At 39.8% G+C, this 18,636-nt stretch overlaps 1 protein-coding gene and 1 pseudogene across 1 annotated transcript in view; both read right to left on the bottom strand.

Annotated features, from left to right (window-relative positions):
• Positions 1-6,133, bottom strand: part of LOC133062486 (protocadherin beta-6-like) — a 78,091-nt gene extending 71,958 nt beyond the window's left edge. Inside the window, exon 1 of the mRNA XM_061151525.1 lies at positions 3,676-6,133. Coding sequence (XP_061007508.1) covers positions 3,676-5,962 — 2,287 coding nt within the window. The 5' untranslated portion in view covers positions 5,963-6,133. The remainder of the gene's footprint in view (positions 1-3,675) is intronic.
• An 8,930-nt stretch (positions 6,134-15,063) lies between these two features.
• Positions 15,064-17,227, bottom strand: LOC133061419 (protocadherin beta-5-like; annotated as a pseudogene).
• Positions 17,228-18,636: the final 1,409 nt, after the last annotated feature.

Raw genomic sequence — 18,636 nt, 5'->3', positions numbered from 1 at the left:
TATTTCTGAGCTGTCATTTTTTTTCATAAATCAGATGACCATAGTTATGTTCAAGGCTCTTTTTTTCAATTTTTCTCCTTGTTTATCTTGCAATACCTAATTGTCTTAATTTGTATACTTTATAATAGGTTTTATTATCTGATAATTAAGTCCTTTATTTTTTTTCAAGATTGCTTTGGTTAGTATTCTCTATTTCCATATAAATTTTAGATTCAGCTTGTCAGTTTCACAAAGAAATCTGCTGAAGTTTTCTTTAGGGTTTTACTGCATCAGTAGATTGATTGAGGAGAACTGGCATATTGCCAACATTGAATCTTCCAACTGGAATGTCCCTGAATTTGACAAGTATTCTAAGAGGGGAACTAGCCTCCAATTTGCCATAGGCATATGAAGTTACTCTATCCCTGGCAGGAGCAGAAGACTTTTGTCTGTTCTTAAATGAAGTCACTCTGTAGGGTCCGTCTCATTGCGACCCCATGGACTGTATGTAGCCTGCAGGCTCCTCCATCCATGGGATTTTCCAGGCAAGAATACTGGAGGGGGTTGCCATTTCCTTCTCCAAGGAATCTTCCCGACCCAGAAATCGAACCTGGGTTTCCCGCACTGATCTTAGGCTTTTGCAGATTTCCTCAGGGCAAACTGACTGTAGGAGTCAGTTCAGAGCTCTCTCAAGAAGTTTCCTTTTCAGGAAGCTTACTCAGCCCCTTCAGTTCTTTGTATGTGATCTACTGTTTCTTCAAACTAGTAATTTCTGAATTTTAACCAAGTTTTACAGTTGTTTGAAAGTGAAAGAAGAAAAAAAAGTTGTCTTCTGCTGTTAAATAATCCTTCTAACTTGAAACAGAATACAACCAAATATGTGCAAAACTTAAAATCCGAGACTACTTAAAATCTGTATTTTGTAACTTTTGGCCATAAGGAAGAGGAGTTCTGAAAGGTGATGTGGGCCGTGTTGACTTAAGTAGAATTTCCGTCCCCAAAACAGCATATGTTAAACACACTGTGTGTGCTAGGTCACTTCTAATACCAGTCGTGTCAGACTTTTTGCGACCCTGTGCACTGTAGCCCATCAGGCTCCTCTATCCATGGGATTCTCCAGACAAGAATACTGGAGTGGGTTGCCATTCCCTTCTCCAGGGGATCTTTGTGACCCAGAGATTGAACTTGCATCTCCTGCATTGGCAGGTGAATTCTTTACCACTATTGCCACCTGGGAAGCCCTAAACATACTATATACTTTGCATAAAAAAATGATGAAAGAGGAATTGTTAAAAATGAACATATATAATACATTCAAGAAAGTGAAATGGGTATTATTATCCAGATATTTGGCTCCCATTTTCTATTTTTATTTTGCAACAATAGAACTGGCCTGTTTTTCATGATATATTCATTTTGTGGAAGTTAGCTGGATCATATTTACTACTAAATTCTAATTGAATTTTAAAGTGTTGATGAGAAAAAAAAGTGTTGATGAGGTCTACACTAAAGTCTGGTAGTGATCTCCAGTTAGTAAGCAATCATCCATACTTTATGAATACACACAGTAATTTATAAATTAATACACAAAGTAATTTAAAAAACATATATAAGTTAATAAAGGTGGGTTCTCAGTGTTTATTTACCCAGACTAATTTAGGTAATTGTACAAATTGGACTTTCCTGGCATAAACAAAAACATGAACTTTTTTCATAATGTTGAGATATAGTGGTGAAATAGATACAGTGGTGAGAACTTTAATCAGATTTCTTGTCATCATACATTAAACTATTTCATTTAAACATCTAACAGTAAATGGAGGCATCATTAAAGTTAAATACAATATTTATGTCATTTGTTTAATTTTGTTCTCACTTATCACTTTCTAATTTCAAGTATTAGATTGGATGAAAGTGAAAAGATATGTTCAATGATAACTTTAAGAGTAATTTTCATTTTTTCATTACATTCTTAGAAAAAATATAATTCAGGGAAAGATGCAAATAATTAAATTCCTGTAGAGTGACACTTGAAACTTATAAAGCAAACTCTTTAATAGATACAAGTGGCCTTATAGTTATATCCCTATAACTTTAGTTGGAAATTACATGGCTTCCTTGGTTTAATGAACACAATATAAAGCAATTGAGTTTATTTCTTATCTTAGTTTATATTTCTATTCTTGTTGTCTTAAAGGAAAAAATGCTTATTTCTTACTAATGAAAGTTTAGCATAATTGAAAAAACTACTTTGCAAAACACCTGAAAGCTACATAGAAGAACAAAAGAAGATAACTTGGACATAAAAAATAGATCACTGTTTTGTTGATAAAGACTGTCTATGTTTGCAGAATAACAAAGTGAAAATCTATTATCACTCAATAACCAGACTAGAACAGAATAACCAAAACTCAGAAGAAATTCTTACTCTTTTGCAGGTGCAGAGAAACTTCAGGGAAACCAAGAAAAACACATACACTAAACTACATCTGAATTTCTAGTTGTAGGGCAAAAGAAAGGACAAAGCAGTATATGATACCCTCTACCTCTTGAGTCCTTTGAAATGATTTAGAGTGCATTAAAGGTTCTGTGTTTTAAAAAACAATTTAAAAAGCAGTGACTTAGTTTTATTTAGTGAAGTAATGCCAAATTATATAAGATTTTTCTTTTTAATTATTATTAGAATAATTTTATGTTAATATTAGTGAGTATTTATGTAGCAATTGCAATGTGCTAGGTAAGTAGCAGACAAAGAGAGAGAGAAATCTCTAGCATATTGGTGCTCACAATGGGATATGGCCAAAATTGTAGTGTATGACTACTTTAATAAAGTGCATGTTTATGTACAGTTTTGGAGAAACAAGTATGCTAAGATATGCTCATGGCTATTCAGGGGCCATAGCTTTGTAAAATAGTCAACAAGAACAGTCTAGATAGTTACAAAGAATTTCAAACACTAGCTTGCAAATAGAAAGCTGTTTGATAAAGAAAAGCACCAAAAACATACAGAAATGCAAGATTACACAGGAGTTTTAAAATGTTTCATTGAAAAGACATAAACTAAGAAGTTGATTTAAATATAAAATAGAATTTCTTTTTATACTACTTGAGTAATTTATAGTTATGGAAAGATTAATCACCAAGAGAAGGTCAAATATGGAGAAAATACATACTCAATATCCAGTACAACTAAAAATGCTAAATCCAATTAGCACAGAGACATGCGTAGCTTTGGAATGTATATACACATATGTGTGTATATATATATATATATTTCTGTGTGTTAATCACTCAGTCCTGTCCGACTCTGTGATCCCATGAACTGTAGCCTGCCAGGTTCCTCTCTCCATGAAATTCTCCAGGCCAAAATACAGGAGTGGGTTGCCATTTCTCTCTCCAGGGGATCTTCCTGACCCAGGGATTGAACCTGGATCTCCAACATTGTGGGCAGATTCTTTACCACTGAGCCACCAGGGAAGCCATATATATAATATATATATATATATTTGTACAACTTAAGAGAAAGGTATTGCAATGGGAATTAGGTTTGCCAAAATTAAGGAGAGGCTCACTTAACCAAATACGACATTTAACTGAATACAAAGTTGTTTCTACAGTTGGGGCTTTCTTTGATTTCTTTCTCAGTGTCCTGAACCAAGAGGTTAGGGAATATTGGCTTCAGGAATTTGAACTCACCAGTTCTATGATCTCCCGTCAGACACACCTCGTACTGGTAGCTCTGGGACAGGGTCCCCGTGCCGCTGACGTCCACCAGGTGGCCCGGGAAGTGGCCCTCGGGCACCGGGCAGCCACCCGCCGAGCCCGCCCCGCCCCTCCTGCACAGCCGCACCGCCACGAACACCAGCACCGAGAAGAGGAAGAGCGACGACACCGACGCCAAGGCCACCACCAGGTAGACGGTGAGCGGGTCGGCCGGCGCCGCGGCCGCCGCTTCCGCTTCCGGGGGCGGCAGGTAGGGCTGCGAGAAGCCGTCCACCAGCAGCACGTGCAGCGTGACGCTGGCCGACAGCGGCGGCTCGCCGTTGTCCTTGACCAGCACCACCAGCCGCTGCTTGGGCGCGTCGCGCTCGCTCAGCAGCCGCGCCGTGCGCACCTCGCCGTTGTGCGCCCACACGCCGAACAGCCCGGGCTCCGTGGCCTTGAGCAGCTGGTACGACAGCCAGGCGTTCTGGCCCGCGTCGCCGTCCACCGCCACCACCTTGGTCACCAGGTAGCCGGGCTCGGCCGCCCTGGGCACCAGCTCGGTGCAGGGCGCCGAGGCGTTCTGCAGCGGGTAGAGCACGAAGGGCGCGTTGTCGTTGGCGTCCGCCACGAGCACGCGCACCAGCGCCTGGCTGCTGAGCGCGGGCGAGCCGCGGTCGGCGGCGCCCACGCGGAACTCGAAGGCCCGCAGGGCCTCGTAGTCCAGGGACGTGAGGGCGAAGAGGTGGCCGTTGTCGGGGTTGATGGACACGAGGGAGGCGAGGGGCAGGTGCGGGTCGGGCGGCGGCAGCAGCGAGTAGGTGACCTGGGCGTTGGCGCCCGCGTCTGTGTCTGTGGCGCTGACGCTGCCGATGTGCAGGGCGGGGCTGTTGTTCTCGCGGACCCACAGGGTGTAGGAGGTCTGGGTGAAGGCGGGGGCGTTGTCGTTGACGTCGGCCACCAGCACGGTTATGTTGTGCTGGGTTTTCAGTCTGGGGGTTCCCATGTCAGTGACGGTGATGGTGATGTTGTACTCGGCTCTTTCCTCTCTGTCCAGTGCGCCTTCTGTTACCAACGTGTAGAAATTCTCAACTGATGGTCTTAAAACAAAGGGGAGATTGTCGTCTATAGAACAGATAACCTGTTGGTTATGTCCAGAATCAGCATCTGATACACTGAAAACTGCCACTAGGATCTCTGGCAGGTTTTCAGGGACGGGGCTAGTCAGTGAGGACATAGTCAATTGGGGAGCATTGTCATTCACATCCAGGACCTTGATGACTACAGAGCATTTTCCTGATAGTCCCCCACCGTCTGTAGCCTCGATATCCACCTGATATGATTGAAATTCTTCAAAATCCAATTTCTTTTTTAGTCGAATTTCTCCTGTATTTGCGTTAATTTCGAACGGTTCGTTAACGTCATCGACCTGAAATAGGGCATAAGACACCTCTCCAAATGATCCTGCGTCTAAATCTCTCGCTGAGACAGTGATAACCAGAGAGCCCAGGGAGCTATTTTCAGGGACTTGAGCCTCATAGAACTCCTGAGCAAACTCGGGGGCGTTGTCATTGCTATCCAAGACCAGGATCTGAATCTCGGTGGTCCCAGACCGAGGCGGAGACCCGCCATCCAGCGCTGTGAGAGTTAGCCTGAGCTCGGACTGCTCCTCACGATCCAACGCTTTGTCCAGTACCAGCTCCGGGGACTTCCTCCCGTCCTTGCGGTTTCTAGTGAGAATGTGGAAGTGAGGGTTGGAGCTGATTATGTAGCTCTGAAGGCTGTTGCTACCAGCGTCTAAATCTTGTGCCATTTTCAAAGGAAATACTTTACCTGGTATAGTAATTTCTGATATTTTTAGTTGCATTTCTCTAGCAGGGAACTCCGGGGCGTGGTCATTTATATCAGTAATTACCAAGGCAGCCTGAAATAACCGAAAGGGATTTTCCAGTAACACTTGGAAGGGTAGCACGCAGGGCTCAGTGGAGCCGCACAGCTCCTCCCGGTCCAGTTTATCATTCAGCAGCAAATCACCGGTGTCTGGATCAAGCCGCAAATGCTGTCTATTCCCCTTAAAAACAACTCGGGCGCCCCGGGCAGCCAGCTCTCCCATCCTGAGTCCCAGGTCTTTTGTCAGGTTGGCCACAAACGTGCCACTTTCTGTCTCTTCCAGTACAGAATACCGAATCGATTCTGAACCTGCCTCCCACGAAAGAATTAATGTAATGAAGATCATCACTTGCCTTTTCTTCTGATGTAGTTTCATTTGCACCATTTCCATTGTTATGTCTGGTTCCAGAGGAAAAATCTTTTTCCAATCCCAATCACTGTGTACACTGTTGACCCTTCAAAATGTCTGCTCCAGAATTTCAAATTCGTTCCTATAACTCGTCTGGCAGCGACTGCACCCCGAACACTTCTGTCTTAGCTTTACCTGTAAATGAGTTCTATATTTTTTTCTTCGGCGTCTCTGAAATGGAGTCCACCGAGTCTGCAGAGTTTTTATCCACTCTTAGCCTGCACTGCCACCATGCGTTCAAATGAGTAACTTCGTGGGGGTGCTTCAGTCAACACCACATCCAAAATGTAAACTTTATAAAGGTTTTAAGGAAAACGCTGAGTTTCTCAGGCTGCAGTGAGTGAATCACGTGCATAAAGACTTATCTGGGAGTCTTGGGATTTTTTTCTTTTTCATAACTTGAATCGAAGTTTCTGGCCTTCTGGCTGTACTAACAAATCTGTAAGTCAATCTTTCTCTTTAAGGATTCTAATACATGCTAACACATTTCAGAGTCATTCCCTCAGGTAATGTAAACTTCCTATAACTAACTTTTATTCATTGGTAGTGCAGTTTATCTCTGAGGAGCAGTGTAATTTCTGAATCTGACAAGTATACTATTGTCCCACTGACACACTATACAAAATGTAAAAGTTGGTTAGCAAGATCAATCTTACACACTTATTTCTCTAAACTATATGACTAATAAAATGGAATGAAAAACATACTTACCGTTGTTTTGTGGTCACACCTGCACAATAAAGGGAACACTTAGGCTATTAGGAAAATTGAGGCCAAGAAATAGGTATTATAGAAGTATCAAATCAAATTAAATTATTTAAAAGAGGGACCAGGAGTAATTTGGTATGTGTCATAAGTAAGCATTTTAGGAATCCATTTCATTTTTGTATTGGTAGAAATGGCCATGATTTTATCAGGGTTGTTCATTTTATTGTAACTTTTTGGCCAAATTTCGCTGCTGTGTGTATTAATTAATCAAAGTCCAAATGTATTACCCTGTTATAAGGGCATAATGCAATGTAGAAAACAAACATTCAAGAATCACCTCTACCATTCTTTCACAACAAGGATAACAGTTGGTCCTATAAATACAGACCAAATAATGTAGTGTGAAAAGTGGATTATATTTGAATGGATACCCTGAAATTCCGTAATAGTTCATTATGACTATGTTCATTCCTATCTCACCAATTTCTGCTCAGATGAACTGGAAAATATATCTGTATTTCCTGAGAATGCAATAAATGGGTCAGTGCATATCTAAGCATACAAAAATATCAAACATAATTTGCTTCAGAATGATTTTGTATTTATGTAGAGGTGAAATGATTTGAATTCAAGCAAAATTCACTTCAGGTAAGGAGTGAATGATGGAAGGTTAAAAATGAGGATATTTTTCAAAATACTTCAACTCTAGCTAAAATAAAGCTAAATAAAATCTAAATTCTGAACAAATGAAATCATTTTACAGTTGAAAAGCAACTCTATATACCCAGAAAAATAAAATTAAGATCACTGTCAGCAGCCTCCATTGTTCACTTGGTAAATGTTGCTGAAAACAGACTCCCCTGAGCATTTGAATAATGAAATAACACTGATAAAGTAAAACCAACAATCAGAAACATCTTGGATGGGTTTACCTTCTTCTCTGAAACAAAATTATTTGTAGCTCAGTCCTAAATGCTTTCTCCTTTCAGTGGACATTCTGAGTTCTGATTCCAACTTAATGCCATCTCTGGCATCCACAGAGTTCTTTATTCACTCTCTTTGCCTGCAGGCATCCTCAAATACAGCTTATAAAATTATTTGCATTTTAAAACAGATTTCACTTATTGATAGTACAGTATGTATAAAAATCAAATTAGATCATTGAAATGTCTGTGAGAGCACTGGTTGCTATAATAGAAAGAAGGTAATATCTTAATGTAACCCAAAGAGATGTCAGTTGGGTATGTGAAGAAACTCCGTTTTTGGAAAGTGGATTGCATTAGACTCCTTCAGGAAAATGCTTCTCAGTTGCTTGGATTTGCTAAAGTAGAGTTGAATTGACTTTGCTTTTATAAACCCGTCTCACAAGGACTAATTCATTTAAAATTTTTTTTATCATGGACAAAGTTCAACATATGCAAAGTAAACAGCATAAACTTTCGCGTTCACATCTCCCAACTTCACAACGTTCTGTCTTGTTTCATCTCTACCTTTTCCTCTGTTTTACGTCTCCCAGTCAATGTTCAGTTTTGCATAGTTCTTTTCTTAAGGTCATGTTTACACAAATTGAAATGCACCAATCTTAACTGTAGCATTTTTAACAAATGGATCCATCTGTGTAACCCACATTTCTCTCAAGATAAAGAACATTTCTGTGATTTACTGGGAATTGTATTAATTATATCAGTATTTTTCAGGTTAATTTTAATAACTAGATGGCACAATCTTGGTCTCCTCTGGACACGGAAAGCTAAACAATGTAAAAAATCACCATGCGCCATGCTCTTTTTGCTCATGCATGCTAACTGGAAGTTACCTTTCAAGATTAATTTAGCTGGATTATTACCAGTGAATTGAAATAATAATTTAACTGATGAAACATTGTCATGTATATTAAACTTAATTTTATTTAGTTAACTTACAACCATTTCATTGCTGATTTCCATTTATATGCCATACATTTGTCTTTCTTTCATTCTGTAATAAAATTTAAAGTTTTAAACTTTATTAAAAATGGAAGATAAAGACTAAACTTCAAGGATGAATTGAAACTCTTGGAAATATTTCTAAATTTAGTTACATGTAAGGAAAACACAGTATTCAGGGAAAAGATAGAGATGATATATAAGCCAATAACTTAGGGAAACCTTTCAACTGATGGGATGGGATACATGCTGCAGAAAAGTTTGAAAATATAAACAATTTGATGCTAAACACATTTGAAAACCGAAATCATTGAAAAAAGTCTTTTGCCAGCATTGCTATATATTTGCCAATTTTATCAATTTTATTAAAAAACCAGCTCTTTATTTCACTAATTTTTTTTGTTTTGAATTTCATTTGTTTATATATATTATATATATATATAAAATATATATATATATATTCCTACCTCCTGCTTGCTGTGGGTTTATTTTCCCCTTCTTTTCCTACATGCTTGAGGTAGGAGCTTAGATGATTGAGACTTTTCCTCTTTTCTAATATATGCATTTTGTACCATAAAATTCCCTCTCTGCACCACTTTAACTATGTCTTATAAATTTTGATATGTTGTTTTTATGTTTCCAGTTCACTTCAATATATTTGAAAAATTTCCCTTGTGACTTTGTCATCGACCCATGGATTAATTAGAAGTGTATTGTTTAGTATCCAAGTATTTGAAGATTTTCCTGTTATTTTACTGTTATTTTTAGTTTGAGTCCATTGTAGTTGGAAAACCCATGCTGTATGATTTCAGTTTTAAAAATTGGTTGAAGTTTGTATTAGGCTTATTTATGTGGTCTGTGTTCTATATGATCTCTGAGCATCTGAGAAGAATGTGTATTCTGGAATTGTTGGGTGTTCTATAAATATGTTGGTTGTTGGTTGAGTTCTTCTGTATTTTTGTTGATTTTCTGTCTAGTTGTTCCATGAGTTGAAATAGGGTTCAGAGAGGGTTTTAAATCTCCAGCTTTAATTATGGATCTGTTTCTCCTTTCAGTTCTGTCAGTTTTTGCTTAACATATTATTCATCTCTGTTGTTTGGTATGTATATATTTAGCATTGTCTTTATCATTATATAATGTTCTACACTCCCTCTGGTCATTTTCCTTGCATATTTTTCTTTTTACTTTCAATCTGCCTGTGTCTTTATATCTGGAGTGAAGTTTCTTATAGCTAGCATATGGTTGGCCCATTTTTGAAAACCCATTCTGGTCATGTTTTAATTGGTGTGTTCAAAACATTTACATTTAATGTAATTACTGATATATTAAAGCTTAAGTCTATAGTTTTATTTTTTTGTTGTTTTCTATTTGTCTGTCTTTTCTGTCTTCATTTTAGTTTTCCTGCCTTTCTGTGGGTTATTAGAACAGTTTTTAGAGTTCTACTTTATCTATGGTGGGTTTTAGTGTGTCCTTTTGCATAGTTTTTATAGGAGTTGGCCCACACATAACTTGTCAGGGTTTGAAGTGAAATGAAGTCGTTCAGTTGTGTCTGACTCTTGGCAACCCCATGGACTGTGGCCTACCAGGCTCCTCTGTCCATAGGATTTTCCAGGCAAGAATACTGGAGTGGGTTGCCATTTCCTTCAGGGTTTACTGGTTGTCATTTTACATATGCAAGGGTGGAAAACTTAAGTACCATTACATACATTTACTGTTCCCCATTTATAATTGTCTTAAATATTTCCTGTATAGAAATTTTGAACATAGACAGTGTTATAATTTTGGATTCAACCATCAAACATAACTTAGAAAGCTAAATTCTAAAGAGAAGGAAAGTCTATGGTGTTTACCCATATTTTTGTTTACTGTGTTCGTTCTTCTTTCCTGATGTTCCAAGATTCCTTTTATCATTGATTCCTTTCTGTTTGGAGAGCTCACTTTAGCCATTTTTAATAGTGTAGGCCTTATAGCAACAAATTTTATTCCAGAAGGGTATTTTCACTGCATGTAGAATTCTGGGTTAATTGTTCTTTTTATCAGTTGGAAAATACTGTGCCATTTTCTTCTGACTTTCTTGGTTTCTGATGAGAAATCTACTCTCATTCAGATTGTTATCGCTCTATGTATAATGTGTCATTTATCTGTCACTGCTTTTCAGACTTTTCCCTTCTCTTCAGTTTTCAGAAATTTGACTATATCTTTTCAGGTGTATTTTTTTATCTTGTTTTGGATTTGTTTGGCTTCCTATATCTGTGGATCTCTATCTTTTGCCAAATGTGGAAGGTCTTCTCTCCTTCTGGGATTCCAATGACACAAAAGTTAGGTCTCTTGTTATTGTCCAATAGGTCTCTGAAGCTCTGTTAATTTTTTAGTCTGTTTTCTCTCTTTTGCTCAAATTGGGTAAATGCTATTGTTGTATCTTCTAGTTCATTGACTCTTTGTCTTCCTGTTGTTAAGCTTGTCCACTGAGTTCTTCAATAATTGTATTTTTAATCTCTAAAATTTTCATTGGTAGTTCTTTATATATCTTTTATTTCCTTGTTACAACTTTACATTTCTGAGAATACTTTTCTTTTATTTCAAGCATGTTTAATGTTGCTTATTGAGGCGTTTTTCATCACCCATTTAAAAATCTTTGTCAGGTATCTCCAACATTTTTTTCATCTCAGTGTTGGCATCTTTTAATAGTCTATTTTACTTAGTTTGATATCATTCCAGTTCTTGCTATGACCTGGGTTGGACCTTCCTAGATATGCCTGTACCCAAAAGGAACTCTTGCCCAAGTGCATGAGGAGATATATTCAAGAATGCTTATATCAGTATTGTTATGATAGCCAAATTCTTGGGGCAACCCAAAAATCTACAATAAAATGAATGTAAAGGTGAGGGTGTATTTATATAATGGGATGCTGTAGAGCGGTGTAAATGAATGAACTGCATTTAACACTGATGAGTTCAATACCCTAATGAATGAGAAAAGCAAGCCCACAGATGTCCATACTGTATCATTCCATTTACATAAATTGCAAAGACAGACAAGATCAGACAAGATATCTAACACAGATCAAAGACACATCAAAGACAGACAAGATCAAACAATGTATTATTTAGCAATATATGCATTTCTGATACAACTACAAAGAATAACAAGTAATTAATAAAAATGCAGGATAGTGGTTGATTTTAATGCAAGTGGAAGATGTTATGGTGGAGGCACACAAGGATTTCCAACGTCTTGGCATTGTTCTAAATCTTAAGTAGATGGTGAAGATTTTATTATTTTTAAATTGCACATATACATTGTGTACATTTTTTGGAATGTTTAATAGATTTCAAAATTTAAAAAGTAAAGACAAAAAAGCGATGTCTTTGGGGTCAGGCTGCCTGGAGTCAAATCCTGATTCCACTACTTATTAGCTAGGTAGCCTTGGGCAAGTTACTTTAACTCTGTTTGTTCAGTTTGTTCATCTCTAAACTTGGTTTACCAATTGTACCATTATTTAAACGAGTAAATGAGATATGTGTACAGAATTTAGAAAACAGTAAAGTACATAGAAAGTATGTAATATGAAAAATATATGTAACATGTAATTTTAATAATTATTAGCCTTCCTCTGCAAGAGTCAGACATGACTGAAGAGACTTAGCAGCAGCAGCAGCAGTCTTCCTCCAGGCCTTCTTCCAAAAACATTAAGTCTCATTTCTTAAGAAATAAAAAGGAATTTTTTTGGAGAACACTAGAATATTTTAGTGAAAACTTTAGGAATCCCAGCATAAAATTTTTGTATCCTAACACTTGCAGGGCCACATCCTGAAAAGAGTTCTTTGCCCATTCATCACAATGCTTCTTGAAGTCTGATATTTTATAAACCTGGCTCTGCACTGCCTCATGTGGAGCAGCTTGTCAGAAAATCCACTCAGGACAGAAACTTGGGTGCAGACTACCTTATCACATAAAAGCTGATAAGACCTAGCAAAACAACAATTGTACCCATCAGATACTCAATTCTTTTTCTTACATATGAACACATCTCTCACCAGACTTAGGAAAACCAAAAGTTACACAGAAACACACAAAAAAAGAAATGGGAACTCCAGGAAACAGATCATTTAGGAAATAAAACGAACTTTGAAAATTCCAAGTGCTACTATGGAAAAGATACAATCAGATAATAAGAAAACAGCTAGGGATTTAAATACTCCATTAAAATTGAAAATTTCATAAAAATACTCAAGGTGACTGAAAGATGTTAAATGATGATATAGAGGGAAAACCAAAGATATATAGGAGAAATATAAGAAACATAGAGAAATGATTTAAATTGTTCAATATCCAACAAGCTCAAGTCTCAGAAAAAATAAGCTAGGAATACAACTATTAAGGAAATAGTACTAGAGATGAAATAATTTCAGATATGACAAGACATGAATTGTTAGAATGTATATTGAATGTATATGTATACAGTGAAGCAGAAGTGAAAACCGCATTTTCAGACATGCAGAGATACAGAAAGTCTGTATTTGTGCACCTTCTCTTAAAAAGCCACTTGAGGGTGTATACTGTAGCAAAGAGATGGAATTTTTAAAAAAGGAAAGGAGATTTCCTTGCACCCTACCCCGAATCACCTAAGCCCAGATCCTCTAACTTCTTGGTAGGATGCTCTTACTTGCATTGATCAATGGTTCTCCATGGTGTGCAGTCTCCCTCATTATAAGTCAGTAAACCCAACTTTGTTCTGATAAATGTGTTCCTGGTGATCTTTAGCTGCAGAGCATTCATAATTTATATGGTCATTAAAGATAAATTTGTAATATTGCTTTTCAGCAATAGATGTTTTAAAACATCTATAAACAAAACAAGAAACTCTTAACTATTGTCAAAGAGTAAAAAGTACTATTAATCCTGACTACATAGAAGTAAAAACTCATTTTTGAGAGGTTTGGAAGTGTAAGGGAGAAACAAAAGGAAAAATAATAATTCTATTAGTTTCTTTCATACAAGAAAATAATAAATGGTTGTTAGTGGAGTAAGTGGAGGTTTCAGTTTAAGCAGAGAAAATAATGAGATAACTATATGGATGAGGGAAATTTAAAGTGTATAGGATACCAACAACAATAGAGTGAAATTTAAGTTTATGAAAAAGTTACAAGCATATTCTTTAGTGAGAAGAAAGTATTTAAAAAGCTAGAAGATAAAGGTTTAAAAGTGCTTTCCAGAGGGATAAAATAAAAAACAGATAATACCAGATGTTGGTAACAATGTTGAGGAACTGGTACATCCATATGCTGCTGATAGCAGTCAGTGTAAACGGGTACAACCACTTTGAAAAACTATTTGGAAATATCTACTAAAAGTGGACATGCACTTACTGAATGAGCAGCAACTCCACCTTAGGTATATACAGAACAGAAATGTACATACATGTCTGTTGAAGGATATGTATGAGAATGTTTATAGCAGTATTATTCAAACAGCCAAACCTTACACCAACCCAAATATCCACATACAGTAGGATGGGTTATAAATTGTGCAGTATTCACAGTGGAATACTATACAGTAATAAGAATGAAGAACTAAAATTAAAAACAGTATTATGGATAAATGTCATAAACATAGTGCTGAGTTAAAGACACCAGATGCAAAACAGTTCACACTCTACTATTTCATTTACATAAATTCAAAACAGGCAAAACAGCTATAGCATAGGGTATTGAGTTATCTGTTATGTTTGAAGTGGCAGTGATTTTAAGGGGTAATTTGTGTAGCACTTGGGATGCTAATAATGTTTCATTTCTCCAAGATGCTGATATCAAGTATGTTCATTTTCTGAAAAGACAGTGAGCTGTATTAAGGATTTGTCCATTTTTCTGTATGTAATAATTCCATGGAAATATGCATTAAAAATTATTTTCCAGTAGGATGAGAGCTAGGGAGTGTAAACAGAAGAGTGTTGGTTTTCATCATGCTTTCTTCCATATTTATATGCATATATTCCTTTGAAAACAAAATAAATGTTATGTAAACGTTTTAAATTTTTGTTATTTAGCAGCAAACTTTTAGAGTGTGATGAAGCAAAATGACTGTAGAGAAAACAATATTTTATTGTTGCAAAAATTACCAAAAGAAAGCAAAAATTTCAGGAAAATAAACAGCATGGAAGGATTTGGAATGGCACGCTAAAACAAAAACAGTTAAGACTCGAACTGAGTTTTCCAAAATTGGACAAGTTTATTGTAAAAGGGAAATCAATACTATACATGAATGTGCGATTTTTCTCCATGAGGTTCTCAGATTTTGCATCTGGGGAATTACAGATAAATGAAATACCTCGAATCATGATGAGATCCCTAATTGGAACCAAAGCTATTCCGAAAATTGGCATTTTCCTCTATTCAACAGCGTCCTGGGGCGGGAGGTTGGGGAGAATCGGCTTTAAGTATTTCAACTCATCTAATCCCGAGGATAAGACCCTGATGCTGAGAGGGATTGGGGGCAGGAGAAGGGGACGACAGAAGATGAGATGGCTGGATGGAATCACCGACTCGATGGACATGAGTTTGAGTAAACTCCGGGAGTTGGTGATGGACAGGGAGGCCTGGCGTGCTACGATTCATGGGGTCGCAAAGAGTCGGACACGACTGAGCGACTTAACTGAATCCCGAGCATCCGGTCAAGCACACCTCGTACTGGTAGGTCTGGGACAGGGTCCCCGTGCCGCTGACGTCCACCAGGTGGCCCGGGAAGTGGCCCTCGGGCACTGGGCAGCGACCCGCCGAGCCCGCCCCGCCCCTCCTGCACAGCCGCACCGCCACGAACACCAGCACCGAGAAGAGGAAGAGCGACGACACCGACGCCAAGGCCACCACCAGGTAGACGGTGAGCGGGTCGGCCGGCGCCGCGGCCGCCGCTTCCGCTTCCGGGGGCGGCAGGTAGGGCTGCGAGAAGCCGTCCACCAGCAGCACGTGCAGCGTGACGCTGGCCGACAGCGGCGGCTCGCCGTTGTCCTTGACCAGCACCACCAGCCGCTGCTTGGGCGCGTCGCGCTCGCTCAGCAGCCGCGCCGTGCGCACCTCGCCGTTGTGCGCCCACACGCCGAACAGCCCGGGCTCCGTGGCCTTGAGCAGCTGGTACGACAGCCAGGCGTTCTGGCCCGCGTCGCCGTCCACCGCCACCACCTTGGTCACCAGGTAGCCGGGCTCGGCCGCCCTGGGCACCAGTTCGGTGCAGGGCGCCGAGGCGTTCTGCAGCGGGTAGAGCACGAAGGGCGCGTTGTCGTTGGCGTCCGCCACGAGCACGCGCACCAGCGCCTGGCTGCTGAGCGCGGGCGAGCCGCGGTCGGCGGCGCCCACGCGGAACTCGAAGGCTCGCAGGGCCTCGTAGTCCAGGGACGTGAGGGCGAAGAGGTGGCCGTTGTCGGGGTTGATGGACACGAGGGAGGCGAGGGGCAGGTGCGGGTCGGGCGGCGGCAGCAGCGAGTAGGTGACCTGGGCGTTGGCGCCCGCGTCTGTGTCTGTGGCGCTGACGCTGCCGATGTGCAGGGCGGGGCTGTTGTTCTCGCGGACCCACAGGGTGTAGGAGGTCTGGGTGAAGGCGGGGGCGTTGTCGTTGACGTCGGCCACCAGCACGGTTATGTTGTGCTGGGTTTTCAGTCTGGGGGTTCCCATGTCAGTGACCGTGGTGGTGGTGATGTACCCGGCTCTTTCCTCTCTGTCACCAGGGTGTAAAAGTTTTTGAACGTGGGTTTCAAGAGAAAGGGGAGGTCATTCTGAATGGAGGAAACCATCTTACCGTTGTCCCCGGAATCTGGATCAGAAACACTGAAAACGGCCACCACAGTCTCTGGGGAGTTTTCTGGGATAGAGCTGATGAATCTCGACATGGTCAGTTCGGGGGCGTCGTCATTCACATTCACTTCTATGGCTACAGTGCATTTTCCTGAAAGGCCCCTGCCGTCTGTGGCTGCAATCTCCACGTTATAAAACCGAGTTGCCTCGAAATCCAATGCCCTTTTCAGACCATTTCTCCTGTTATTTCGTCTATTACAAATGGTTGAGTAACTTCATCTCCTTGGAATAGAGCATAGGCTACTTTCCGATGTGTTCCTGCATCTGCATCTCGGGCAGAGACAGCGACAACTAAGGAGTTTAGGGGGCTGTTCTCTGGAATCTGTACCTCATAGACGGACCGTAAAAACTCCGGGGGCATTGTCGTTAATGTCCACGACTTCGATGCGGACTGTAGTGGTCCCAGACCTGGGCGGAGCCCCACCATCCAGCGCGGTGAGGGGCAAACAGCTCAGGCTGCTGCTCCCGGTCCAGTGCTTTGTCAGCACCAGCTCTGGGTATTTTCTGCCATCTCCACGATGATGAGTGACAACATGAAAATGGGATTTGGGGCTGACTGTGTAGTTTTGAACCGTGTTGCTACCTATGTCAAAGTCCTGATCTATTTTCAAAGGAAACAGTCCCTGTCTGGACGCTCTCGGGGATTTTTACGAGCATTTCTCTCTAGGAACTCTGGGGAATGGTCATTTATATCTGTGCGATGCAGATCCGCTTGAATAATCTGCACCGGGTTTTCCAGTAATAGTTGGAAATGCAGTATACAAGGATCTGTCGCCCCGCACAGCACTTCCTAGTTTTTTATGCAGCAGCAAATTACCGGTCGTTAAATCCAGCTGCAAGAGCTGTTTGTTTCCTTTGTAATGGATTCGCGCGCCCCACGTCGCTAGTTGCCCCACCCTGAGACCCAGTTCTTTTGCCAGGTTGGCCACAAAAGACCCACTTTTTGTTTCTTTTGGCATGGAATACCTAATTTTTTCAGAGCCAGCCTCCCAGAAGAGGAACAATATAGCAGGAAAGAGAACTTGCCTTTTCCGTATCGTTTTGCTGGCGCGGTCTCCATTGTCCAAACCCGGTTCAAGAAGGTGCAGTTTCTTCAACTCCCGATATACAGTCACCCAGGTGATCTGGTTAAATAAGCTCGCCTAAATCTCTCTGACTGGCTTGCACTAGGACGATGCCCTTTTCTGGAGTCCTCCACGCCTAGATCTTATGTAAAATGCTTCTTTCTTTTAGAAAGCATCGGAGTTCTGATTCCCAGTTTAATGGCTTCCCGGGCAGTCACAAATCTCTCCATTTATACTTCTAGCCTGCAGCGCCACCAGGCGTCATTATATACTATTGCATACAGTATTTGCTGTTTCATTTCATATATATGCAGTCAATATATTTGAAGTCACAGAATTGTTCCCAATTGTATATCCAGTTCTTAGTTATTGGACGTTCTTAAAAAAACATGTGCTAGGTTAACTTCCAGTGAAAGAATACTTTTCAGGACAAACTAAAATGCTAGTATTCCTCAGAAAGTGCATTTTGAGCACAAGAAGAAACTTTCCCTTATTGGATCCTTAATTGATTAAGAAATAAGTAATAATAGATGTTTAGAATCTTACAATATTATAAAATTTTAAAATATATCAGGGAAGGACATAATCATGAGTGTACAACTCAAAAAAGTTCAGGAAGTGAACACATTCATAAGCAAATGTAAAGTAAAACTGAAATGTTAACAAAAACCATAAAAGCCCCCTCTTGTTATTGTCTGGTCACTACTCTTTCCCCTGATAGATAAAGGTAAGCACTCTCCTGACTTATAGTATCATGTGTGTGTCATAGTATCATAGTTTGTCTTTTTTTTTAACTTACACAAATGGAGTTATAGAGTATGTTTGCCTTCTTTCACTCAATCTTACCTTTGTAAAATTCATGTTACACATTGTTTTCTTCTCATTGCTTTGATATTCTATTGTACCACCATTTTTTATTTATTCTGCAGTTGATGGACATTAGGGTTTTACAGTTTGTGTATATATTGAGTAGTCCTGCTATAAACATTCTTGTCTTTTGGTGTCTGTGTGTTAATTTATATTTTATATTCCTAGGAGTTAGACTGCTGTTCCTTAAGATATGTACACGTATTTATCTTTTTGTTTCAGCTTTAATAGATATTGCAAAATAGTT

The sequence above is a fragment of the Dama dama genome, chromosome 9 (assembly GCF_033118175.1).
Source record: "Dama dama isolate Ldn47 chromosome 9, ASM3311817v1, whole genome shotgun sequence".
Lineage (NCBI taxonomy): Eukaryota > Metazoa > Chordata > Mammalia > Artiodactyla > Cervidae > Dama > Dama dama.
Note: the sequence above shows the minus strand (reverse complement) of the source record. Positions and strands in the feature narration are given on the sequence as shown.